Genomic DNA, 12,387 nt, shown 5'->3' with positions numbered 1-12,387 from the left:
TATGCTGGGAAAAGAAAAACTGAAATAACATGGTTAATCCCAAATTTATCTCAAGTATTAAAAGCAGTTTTTTGTTTTGGTTGTTGAAGGTAATATGTAGAATTTGCAGGTATTAATAACTTAAAATCATCTGTATTATGAAAATCTGATTATGTAGAATAGATTCATATCTTAGAAGAGTATGGCTTAAATAAAAAAATTATTTAGCATAAAGTTTTATTGCATTAAAATGTTTTATTTTTAAATTTTTTAAAGTAATTTTCATTTCTACTTTCAGTGATTCAAATGTAATTCTCTCAAAATAAAATTTTAAAGATCAGCTACATTCTAATGATTTTTTAGAGCAATTAATTTTTTCCACCAAAAAGAATGCACTGCAAAGTTTGAGCATCAATGAGAAAATGTTACACGACTCAAATTTTACCCTTCTACATTCTTTGCTAGAAGATGCTTTTCTGAAGCAAAGAATACCTACATTGCCTAGGTACAGACATATTTTTCTGTAGAACCATTTTGTTTCCATTATTCAGATAACAAAAACAGTCTTTATCCTTGGATTATGATTACCTGTCAATAAGCTTTATAATTGTATTCCACAATTAAAAGAACAGTTGCTATTACCTGTCAATGATTTTTCTCTAGTATTAGCAGAGTATGAAAAAATAATTTTAACCATCTTTTTAAAAAAGTAACCAAAACTATAAAAATTTGTCTTTTTGCCCTATAACTGGACGGTTCATGTAACTATCTTCCTTATAGCCCTATTGAACTATATCAATTAGTAGAGCAGAAAGCAGTCCCCATTCGAATCCACAGACAGTACTGTATATTATTAGAAGAGGTGGCAGTAGTTTTCATTATCAAGATATACTAATGAGTTTTTATAGGCAATAAAGGTCTGCTAGCTGGTCCTAGCTAGCAGCACATTTGGACTGGACAGCAAAGTAGATACCTTCTTCACATCAGCTATCCGTTCCTTCTTAGAGGCTGGTTTCTCTTTGGCTTCTGGAAGAACTGGCTGGGATTTGGAACCTGCTGATTCACTCTCAGATTCCGACTGACTCTCAGAAGATTCAGAACTGCTATTCGACTCGCTGCCATGTCCACTTCCTGGATCACTGCCCTGCTCACTTTCCGATTGACTGCCTGAGTCTGAACCTGAAGCTTCTTCAGAGGCTGAATGACTTAATTTTAAAAGAGAGAAAGACAGATTTAGCAACGTTTAAGAATTGCCACATCAATCTGCTTTTTAAAAACTCCTCATGGTAATATGTCAGCAGATAGTAATTTTGGTAACATAAGACCAAAAACTTCAAATTCACTTTTATATTCTTATATTGCAAATAATGTTATTATAAACAGTATTGTTCTCAACATTCCCAATAGCTACCATTTCCTGAGTGTTTATATGATGCTATATACCTGCTGACTTATATAGATTAGCTCTTTTACAGAAACTCTGAAGGTGGATATTATTGTTTCCTTGATTCACATGAGGTAAAAACGAAGCTCAGAAGTATTTAACTCTCAGACCTTGCTGACACTGTAAGACTGGAAACCACGTAGATATGAATTCACTAAGTCTTATCAGTTAAGTATCATTTCCCACTCTGGACAAAACCAAAACAAAACAAAACAAAAGCATGTTACCCAAAGTGGAAAAATGCAATCTGGTTGCAATTATCCAATCAGTGGTTTTCACTAATAGGTACAAATTACACTCATCTGGGTAGCTTTATAAAAATATATATACATTAACCTCAATCCAAAGGTCCTGCTTTGGAATCTCCTGCAGTGAATCCCACATATGGTAGACTTAACAGAAAAAACAAAATTTGGATTCTAATAAGAACACCTAATCCAATAAAGACTGCTATTGGCCTACACACACTCCCCTACCCTTCCTCATTCCAATCATCCCTTAGGGAAGAGCAATCTAAGCAGGTAGATGACAGCTGAAACCACAAAACAGAAACTATGAAGACTGACAGATGACAGAGTATCAACCTCAAGTGCAGAGTAGGCAATATACCCACCTTCTCTAATAGTGAAAAAGCAACTGAGGGGCATGCTGGTAGGAGCGAAGACACTTTAAAGCAAAAAGACCAAAAGCCAATGGACTCTACAGCAAAACAGGTGGACACCTCATTCAACTCTTTTGCTGGAAAACTATCTTTTCAATGAGGTGGGGGAGAGGGAGGCAGAAAGAACAAAGGAGGTGAGGGCAAGGAGCCACACAGAACCTCCAGAACCTACAGTAACATTAACTTAACAGAAAAGTCTTGAGTTCAGCAACTCGGAGATAAAAGACCTGTGGTATGAAGCGTGAAAGGATAAATAAAAGCTTCATATTTATCATCACCATATCTTCCAAACTAGAAATGAGGGTGTATCACTTGACAAATGTCTGTAGAATGAATTCCAGAGCAATACACTGGAAACTGAGAGTGCCCCACATAATACTGTGTGATCCACAGTAAGATCCACATTATGGTACAGAAGACTTTCAGTTAAGATAAGAAAGCAATGAGAAAAAAATGGAAGGGAAGGAGAATGACTCCACCTTGGGAAGGGCAGAAAGATGGAAAAACCATATAATTACCTGATCACCTAACAGGTATCAGGCATTATGCTAAGTATAGTACTTTATATGTATTATTTTAGTTATTCCCCCTAACAACCATATTAGGCATTATTATCCCCATATAAAGGGTAAAAAAACTGAGAGGTTTTAAGTAACTTGGCCAATGACAAAACTAGAAAGTGTAAGGGGTGGCGGATGGGGGGAGAGAGCAGGGTCTGGCTCTAAAACCCATATTGTCTGTTTTACCACAGGGGGTCAAAACCTTAAGGGACTCAGAAAATAAATCTTAACCCTGTTATACAATGTCCCCAAACAGGCATCCCTATAACAAGTAACTCAACACTTTCAAGGCCTCGTTGTAATTACTGACTCACACCTTTGCACAGTCCAAGCTGACTAGTCTAGCTGAATAAGGTATCTGAGTCACCAAACAGAAGGTGGTCACCAGGCAATAGAAAAGAAAGTGGAAGGGTGAAATAGTAACAATTAAAAGGCACAGGCTCTGGCATCCAAGGCTTGGATTTCAGTCCTAAACCACCTCAGGCCTGGCCATCCTATGTGACATCTACCTGTAAGGTTATGAGAGCATCAAATGACAGCTATGAAAGCAACACTCTGTAAATGCCAAAGTCTTACCCAAACAGTAAAAATCTGGGAATATCACATCCAAACTCAGATTTACTTTCTAACACAAAGTTCTCCCCAGCTAATACTCACTCTGTTGCCCAGGCTGGAGTGCAGTGACTTGATTATAGCTCACTGTAAATCTGGAATTTCTGGGCTCAAGTGATCTCCTCACCTCAGCCTCCTGAGTAGCTGGTACTACAGAAGCGTGCCACCACTCCCGACTAATTTTTACTTTTGTTTCTGTGTAGAGATGGGGTCTCACTATGGCGCCCAGGCTAGTCTCAAACTCCTGGCCTCAAGCTATCCTCCCCCCTATGCCTTCCAAAATGCTGGGATTATGGGTGTGAGCCACTGTGCCTGACCTGTACATACCTTCCTGTGCAGCTGTGTTTCTGTCTGCATGGGGGAGTGATCTCTAGAAATCTAACAATGTATACAATACCTTTTAGGTAAACAACACAGCCATATTTCTATCAGCACATTATATATGTAAACGCATTTAAACCACCAAATTGCTAACAGTGGTTTATTCTGGTGGATGACTTATTTGAAGTATACTTGTGGATTCCATGGATTGTGTAATTTCAAAAAAAAAAAAATTACCTATGAAAATCAAATCCAAGAAAAGATAAACACCAAATTCACACTTGTATTTACCTCTAGGAGTTGAGGGAGGCAAATGTGACCAGAGAATAATATTGGTGACACTTTATGACTGAAGCTTAGAGTTGAATTCATGGTTGTTCACTCTATGTCTTAAATATTTTTAATATCTAAACTAATCGTCTAAAATAAATCCAACCAAGAGTCAAATCCAAAGCAAAGGATGGAAATACATACAACCCTACACAAAACGAGCTAAAGATCTGAATGGGTATAAGAAAAGTGTTGTTTTGTTTTGTTTTGTTTTTTTGAGACAGAGTCTCACTCTGTTGTCTGGGCTAGAGTGCCGTGGCATCAGCCTAGCTCACAGCAACCTCAAACTCCTGGGCTCAAGCAATCCTTCTGCCTCAGCCTCCCAAGTAGCTGGGACTATAGGCATGTGCCACCATGCCCAGCTAATTTTTTCTATATGTATATGTTTTTAGCTGTCCGTATAATTTCTTTTCTATTTTTAGTAGAGACGGGGTCTCGCTCTTGCTCAGGCTGGTCTCGAACTCCTGAGCTCAAACGATCCGCCCACCTCGGCCTCCCAGAGTGAGGATTATAGGCGTGAGCCACCGCACCTGGCCAAGAAAAGTGTTTTAAAATTGTTTTTGGAACCAGGAAGTCAGATGTAAGACTTAACACAAATATTCAGAGAGAAGATGCTTAAAAACAAACAAACAAAAAAAGCCTTTAATGAAGGCATTACTTAATTCTCTTACTTCTCATACGAGAACAACTTGCTAAATGTTGAAATGAAAAAGAAATTCTTTAAAAAAAAAAAAAACACTGAAAATATCTCCACATTTAAGGCACTGACAGTATAATTATTCCTTCAAGGGATAGGACATTTCCTAAAAGATTATGCAGATGTGCTATTAATAACTAATTATAACACTAAATACTATTAGTACTAAACTGTAGCTTTCATGCTGGTTTATAGTATTAATAGTAGAGGAGGCAGAAAGCCCACAAGACTCTAATAAAAAGGGCCAAACTGAGTGAGTGAGGAGTCCTTTAAAGTTTACCCTAAATACTAAAGTAATAAAATTACCTGATTTCCAAGGGGTTAATAGTTATAAGGCAATTATGGAATTTTCAGGAAATTACCCATTATATATACAGAATCCTCATGAAAAACAAGTTTATCTCAAAATTACTCAAAATCTACATTGAAAACAAGTTTTATAATTTTAACAAATAATTGCAAGGGAAATACAATATAAAAATAAAACGAATTCAAGTCAAAACTGGGATTTTGGATTCCAATAGAAAAGAAATGCTTATTGAGAAAAAAGTTTAACACTTTCTTTCACTTGTGGATAAAAAGGATATGCTGTCTCTCTTCAAAATCCTTTCTGATGTAGGTAAAAATGGAGTGATTAAATATTTCTCACAACTGGACTTTGAAAGCAAGCAACATTAATAGTTATTGTTCTATTTTCAATAATTGCAAGGGAAATACAATATAAAAATAAAACGAATTCAAGTCAAAACTGGGATTTTGGATTCCAATAGAAAAGAAATGCTTATTGAGAAAAAAGTTTAACACTTCCTTTCACTTGTGGATAAAAAGGATATGCTGTCTCTCTTCAAAATCCTTTCTGATGTAGGTAAAAATGGAGTGATTAAATATTTCTCACAACTGGACTTTGAAAGCAAGCAACATTAATAGTTATTGTTCTATTTTCAATTTTTCATCACCATTTCACAAATGGCCACAAGAGGGCAGCACAGCAACATTCCACTTAAAAGGAGCAAGCCTGTGTGGGTTTCTCAGCTCAAGAGCCGCCATTTCAGTTGAGTACTGTTTATTTTCCTAACAACTTACAAAATGGCTGAACTGCTTGGCAGAGCTTGGTGTATTTTTGATTATGAAAGCAAAATCTGGCAAAAAACGCACAGCAATCTACACCAGAATTCCATAAAACTTATTTCCAGACTAAGTTTCTAGATAGAATAGCTAATATTTATGGAGCACTTATGTGTCAGACAAACGTAAAAATTTTCCTAATCCTTACAATAACCCTATAAAGATAAAGCCCAATTGTGTGTGTGTGTCCCCCTACAGTCTGAATTAAAGAATCCACACTATCAATCTTTATGTGGTACTGCTGTCCTTGTCATACCTACATTTTTCAGTTGAATAGAATATTAAACAACCAAGTTTATGCATAACTATTCCTTCACAGTCACTCCTGTGTATCTTAGGAGGATGTAAAGGCAAAAATTAGTAAGTCACAAATTTCCTACTGGCAAAGAAAATTGGAGTTCTTTAACATCTCCACCTCTAGTTAAGTCTTATGGTTCTGAAAAATAAGCCATATTATAAATAAGGTTAAAAGACAAGTAACAGATGGAGAAATTTCAATGTACACATAATGCAAGATACATATATGACATATGAAGAATTATGTGTCAAAAATCCAATCAAAAACTGGGCAATGAAAATGGATATGCCATTGTAAGGCTGGTGGTGGGCACCCCTCCCCTCCCTAATGAAAAAAAAGAGAAGCCCACAAGACCTGCCGAAAACAATGCCTGCAAGGCCCAGCTAAGTTAAAGAATAGCCACACCTGGATGGTTACCCTGGATAAGGGTCTCAGTTCCTGGAATCTATACATACCACCAGCCCCTCCTAGTTCTCAATACCCACCCTAAAACCTTAACGGAAAATTCCTAACTCTCCACGCCAAAACTCTTCGCACCGAAAAACCCATCTCCCAGCTCTAAAACATATATAAGCCCACACAAAACTTCTGGGTGGCGTGACTTCTCGGGGCCCTTCTCTTGGTACTCGTGAACTTCGCCCAGGCCCCTCTCTTGGGACCTGTTACCCTTGCCCAAGAGGGCTCAAATAAAGCCTCGTTGCTTACCCCTTTCTACTCTGCTCGTCCTTCTTTCTCTGGCACTGACCATCCAAAAACCTTACATCCATTACATAAGAAACTAAAATGGCCAATAAACTTAAAAAAATAACTAAACCTGTTAATTTAAGAAACGTTTATTACAATAGGATATTTTACACTCATCTGCTTTGCAGAAATTTAAAAATCTGATAATATTAAATGATGGCAAGAAAGTAAGGAAAATAGTACTCATACACCATTGTTGAAAAGTAATCAGCAGAGGTTTGGAGAGCAAAGGCATTAACCAGTAACCCTTAAAATATGTATATTAATCCTACAATTCCATTGTGGGTATATAACCTAGACAAATTATCAAGCTTGTACAAAAAGAGGCAAGTATTAATACAAAAATGTCCAGAGCTCTGAACATTTCAAGATCAAATGTTCAAGATTAAATAAAAACCTAAATAATCTACATGTGCATGTATGAAAATGTAAAAATAAAATATGAAATACGCTATGCAATTAAATGCAGCACCTGGATCAGGGCTGAATTAGATCTATAAATATCAACATGACATTTCAAAACTATTAAGTTTTTAAAACACAAAATGTATTATTAGGTTATTATGTATGAAATGTCCAATTTCCTCAAGTAGTTAGTTTGACAGTTGATCTCTCTGACATTTCACTTTAACACATTTTGTTTTATGTTTATTTATCCTGTCTTTCGTTTTTTTTTTTGAGACAGAGTCTCACTGAAGTGAGAGTCTCACGGCTAAAGTGCCGTGGCGTCAGCCTAGCTCACAGCAACTTCAAACTCCTGGGCTCAAGCGATCCTCCTGCCTCAGCCTCCCAAGTAGCTGGGACTACAGGCACGTGCCACCATGCTCGGCTAATTTTTTTTTTGTTTCTATGTATATTTTTAGCTGTCCATATAATTTCTTTCTATCTTTAGTAGAGACAGGGTCTCGCTCTTACTCAGGCTGGCATACTGTCTTTCAAATGCACGTTTTGGCTTGTAATTATCTTTCAAAAATAATTTTAGAGCAATTTTTATGAAACCATGGATAAGTCAAACATTTTGTTATTTTTGAATATGAGTTCCACTGTGGAACCAATACAGCAAAGACAGCCCGAAATATCAACAAAGTGTTTGGGAAGGATGTGCCTAATGAATGAACAGTACAACAATGGTTTGAGAAGTTCTAGAGATTTTAATCTTGAAAATGAGCCACGTGGGTGACCTGAGACCAAAGCAGATAATGATGAGCTGAAAGCTGTAGTGGAAACGAATCCATCTCAACCTACACGTGAAATAGCAGTAAGGTTTGATGTTACTATTCCAATAATATTGGACCATTTAAAACAAATTGGCAAGGTAAAGAAGCTAGATAGATGGGTTCTACATGAATTAAACGAGCTTCAAAAGAGAAATCATCTAGAAACTTGCTTTTCTTTGCCGTCACCACATAAAGGCAAACCATTTCTACACCCTATTGTTGTTACATGTGATGAAAAATGGATTCTTTTTGACAATCACAAGTGTTCAGCACAATGGCTGGATAAAGATGAAGTGCCGAAACACAGTCCAAAACCAAATATTCATCAAAAAAAAGCTAATGGTGTGGGTTTGGTGGTCCATTGCTGGTGTTACCCACTACAGCTTCATGAAACCCAGTCAATCAATTACAGCGATGTCCACTGCAACCAACTGGATGCGATGATGAGGATGCTTGCGAGTAAGCAGTTGAGATGGGTCAATAGAGACAGGCCAATCCTCTTGCGCGAGACAACATTCAACCACTTGTCACACACACAATGCTGTTCAAACTACAAGCTGGACTTGCAAATTCTTTCATCCACCATATTCACCAGACCTTTCACCAACTGACTACCACTTCTTCAGGCTGTAGACCACTTCTTGCAAGGAAAAATATTCCATTCTCATCAAGCTGTAGAAAACGCCTTTCTCGATTTCATTGTCACTCACTCTCCAGTCTTCTTTGCTGCTGGCATAAACAAGCTACCATTAAGATGGCAAAACTGTGTCAACAGTTTAGGCACATACTTTAACTGTACTGCTTCATATTTAATGACCTAATACATAAAGCATATACATTTTTTAAATGCCAGTTTTTTATATGCCAAGTTCATAAAAGAGACTAGACAAAGGATACACAAGATTTAAAATAGTTAAAACTTTAATAATACATTCTTTGAACTTTTCTAAATTTTTAGTTTCTCAAAAAGGTGATGTTTCTAACATCATAGAGTTTAATGAGTTCCATGGAGCATACCCTTCCAAGGATTCAGCACTTCTTCCAGAAGTTACTCCAATACTGATAATGCTATGGACCCTCTTTCCAATGTTAAATAAAATTTATGGCAGGCCATTGATTTGGACTGAGCTCCTAGGCCCCGGACAGACCAAAGCAAAACAGAGTAAGGCATGCCAAACTTCTAAATTGCTTATCTTACCTTGAGGACAGAAGATAGCCAAATCCCCACAACAGGCCAGTTTTAGCTGGCATGCTACATAGGAAGCCCCTCTGCTTTAATCCTTAGAAGCTAAGGAACCTGAAGTAACCCAATGTTAAGGAATCTGCTTTTCTATATTATGCTGTTTTCTTGTTCCTGGCTCAAGCTACCTTATAAAAACCAACTGTTCTGCCATGCCCAATGGAGTGCCTTTCTATGGGGTACTGCCCAATTTTCACTAATAAAATACAATTAGGTCTTTAAACTCAATTTTATCTTTTCACACCAGAAAAAGGAACATGTTAAACACACACACACACACACACACAGAAAATGCTTACAATTTCAGGGGATAAAAAGGCCAAATTCCATCAGTACCTCCCAGATTAAGAAATCCAATGGTAAAGTGAAAAGAAATCTAATAAGCACATTTCTAAAATTCACAACTGGAGGGCCAGGAGCACACCTGTAATCTTACTACTTTGGGAGGCTGAGATGGGAGGATAGCTTGAGGCTAGGAGTTCAAGACCAGGCTGAGCAAGAGGAAGATCCAGCCATCTCTACCAAAAAAAAAAATCGAAAAATTAGCCATCCCTGGTGGCGCATGCCTGTAGCCCCAGCTACTTGGGAGGCTAAGGCAGGAGGATCACTCAAGCCTAGGAATTTGAGGTTATAGTGAGCTATGATGATGCCACTATACTCTAACCTAGGAGACAAAGCAAGACCCTGTCTCAGATCAACAGAAATAAAGTTCACAAGTGGAGGCAACGGCTGTCACACCTTAACTTTGTCATGTTACTTCTGCTCCCCCAAAACCAAGTAACATTTGAGTAGTTTATGAAGCACCAACTGGCACCCAAGCTTACATATCATTAGGGAAAAATGTTTATAGCAAGCAGCCTGGATAAAGTACAAATTGGATAAAGCATTTCCCAAATACCTGCCTAAATGGGATCTGCCAATGCACTATATACAAAGGAGAAAGTAAGCTTTCTACTCAGGTAAAAATAAAAGACTTTGTAAACAACCAAGCTATGAAAAGCAGTCACAAGGGAGAAAGTTCTCCCTAGAATTCATTAAAAAGGAATAATTAACCATCTCAAGCAGTATATTTACATCCATTTAGAACGCTAAGGATACATGGACCAGTTTGACCAGGAGTTCCTTTCAGCCCTGTTGAGTCTTGACTTTCCTCATTAGGTAACTTTTAGGCTATAGTCTTTACACTTTTATAAGACAGACAGTGCTTTCAGCAACATCCAAAGTTCAAAAGAGATTAAGAGGCCTGACTACCAACCCCAACAGTAAATGTCCACAGAAAGTAAGAGGGGTCCCTGGATCAGACCACAGAAAATAAACAAAAAAGACTTCGACTTTCTTAAAAACCACCACTGCGGCAAGCACTTTTCTAAATGTTGTAGACCATGATTTCTCAATCAGGGCATTACTGATGTTTGGGGCTGGATAATTCTCCTGTTGTGAGGAGCTGTCCTGTACACTACAGGATGTTTAGCAGCATCCCTGCTCTCTACCCACTAGGTGCCAGTAGCACCCCCACCCCCAGTGTGACAAGCAAAAATGTCCAAGGGAGCATGGGGGTGTGCAAAACTGCCCCTAGTTAAATACCACTGCCTTAGAAGCATTATTTTACTTAATTCTAACTTCCCTAAGAGACAACAAGTTCTATCCTTACTCTACTGGGTGTCTCAAAAGTCACTATACATAGGGAAAATGGGAAATTGTACCTAAGTGTACATTTACATAATATTCATTACAAAATTCTTCCTTTGTATGGAGACTTTTGGGACACCCTATATTTTAAAAGATAAGAAACAGGCTCAGAGGCTCCTGCCTAAGATCCTACAGCTAAAGAAGAAGCAGAACAGAGATCCAACCCATCCCACTGGCCCTCACTCCCAAACCTCCCTTAGTACAAGAATCAACTGAGCCTGTTGTTTAACATATAGATTCTTAGGCACAACCCCAGAATGACTGAAGTTTTGAACTTCCAAGCAAGAAGCCTAGGAATGTTGACCAAGCACTCCTGCTGATTCTTAGAGCAAGCAAGTTTGAAAACTTAAATGCCTATATAAAGCTAAATACCGAGGTAACAGACTTTTTTTAAAAAAAGCATGGAAAAGAGAGCACTGCAAGAATTTGACCCATCACCCTTTTCCTCCAAAATTACAATTTACCAGTCATATACTGCCTCTAACTGAATGTCAAACAACCTATATCTGAAGGGAAGACACACTGATCATTTTCAATACCCACCACACTTAAGAACCATTTCCCATATCAATGTACAACCGCTTCCAACCCTAGCTATGGCAACAGACTCACCCAGAGTTTCTGACAATTCTCCAAACCTACTAAATAGCTCTTAAAATCCAATCAGGCAGAGCTTATTTTTTAAAATTCTCCAAGTGATTCTCATGCAAAACCTACCTGGGAATTAAGCTTAGTAGGAAAGAACTAATTAGAAGCAAAGCACCAATCTTCGTAAACTGTGGCCAAATCCAAAGTTCATGATGGCGATGAAGTCAAGCGGTACAAGGGCAAAGTTCTTCTGGGGTCTCCAGTACCTCTCCCATCTACCCACCTCTTTCCCTGTGTTTCTTAAACTATCCCCATGGGAATCACTTCAGGGTCGACATCTTACCTAAACCTTGAGGGAGAATCACGGCCTTTTGAACACCACAGTGTGTCTGGCATCAATCATACCCACAGTGCATTGTGATTTTCAGTTTTCTGTTTCTTTAAAATGCAAAATGTTTTAAGGGAAGCACAGTACAGAATTAATGAAGATTTTTTTACTATTTTCACCAGTCTCATATGGTTCCCTCTTTCTTAACTATCAAATCTGACAGTAATTTTTCACCAAGTTGCTTAAATGATTCTGGAGCCAAATTAAGAGTCTGAATCCCAATTCTACTGTTTTCTCTCCCTGTGCCTCAGTTTTCTCATCTACAAAATAGGGATGATAATCATACCTACACCTCAGGAGTTAACACATACAAGTTAGGTCAAGTTCCAGACTCATAGTAGGCACTATAAAAGCTAGCTGTTATTCAGTCTTCCTAAAGCATTCAACTTAGTTTTCACTAAAATAATCTCTCACAATGATTTCACCTATTGACTTGATATTTAATTAAAATGCAAAACCACAAGTACAGTCATGTACCACATAACAAAGTTTAG

The 12,387-nt window shown here is 37.7% G+C and overlaps 1 protein-coding gene across 4 annotated transcripts in view; it reads right to left on the bottom strand.

Moving 5' to 3' along the window:
• CHD2 (chromodomain helicase DNA binding protein 2) overlaps positions 1-12,387 on the bottom strand; it is a 186,769-nt gene that overhangs the window by 95,279 nt on the left and 79,103 nt on the right. For all 4 annotated transcript variants that reach the window (XM_045561456.1, XM_045561454.1, XM_045561457.1 and 1 more), the window contains exon 7: positions 953-1,184. In XM_045561456.1, the coding sequence (XP_045417412.1) occupies positions 953-1,184 (232 nt within the window). The remainder of the gene's footprint in view (positions 1-952; positions 1,185-12,387) is intronic.

This window comes from Lemur catta, chromosome 9 (assembly GCF_020740605.2).
Source record: "Lemur catta isolate mLemCat1 chromosome 9, mLemCat1.pri, whole genome shotgun sequence".
Taxonomy (NCBI): Eukaryota; Metazoa; Chordata; class Mammalia; order Primates; family Lemuridae; genus Lemur; species Lemur catta.
This window is presented reverse-complemented; position numbering and strand designations above follow the sequence as displayed.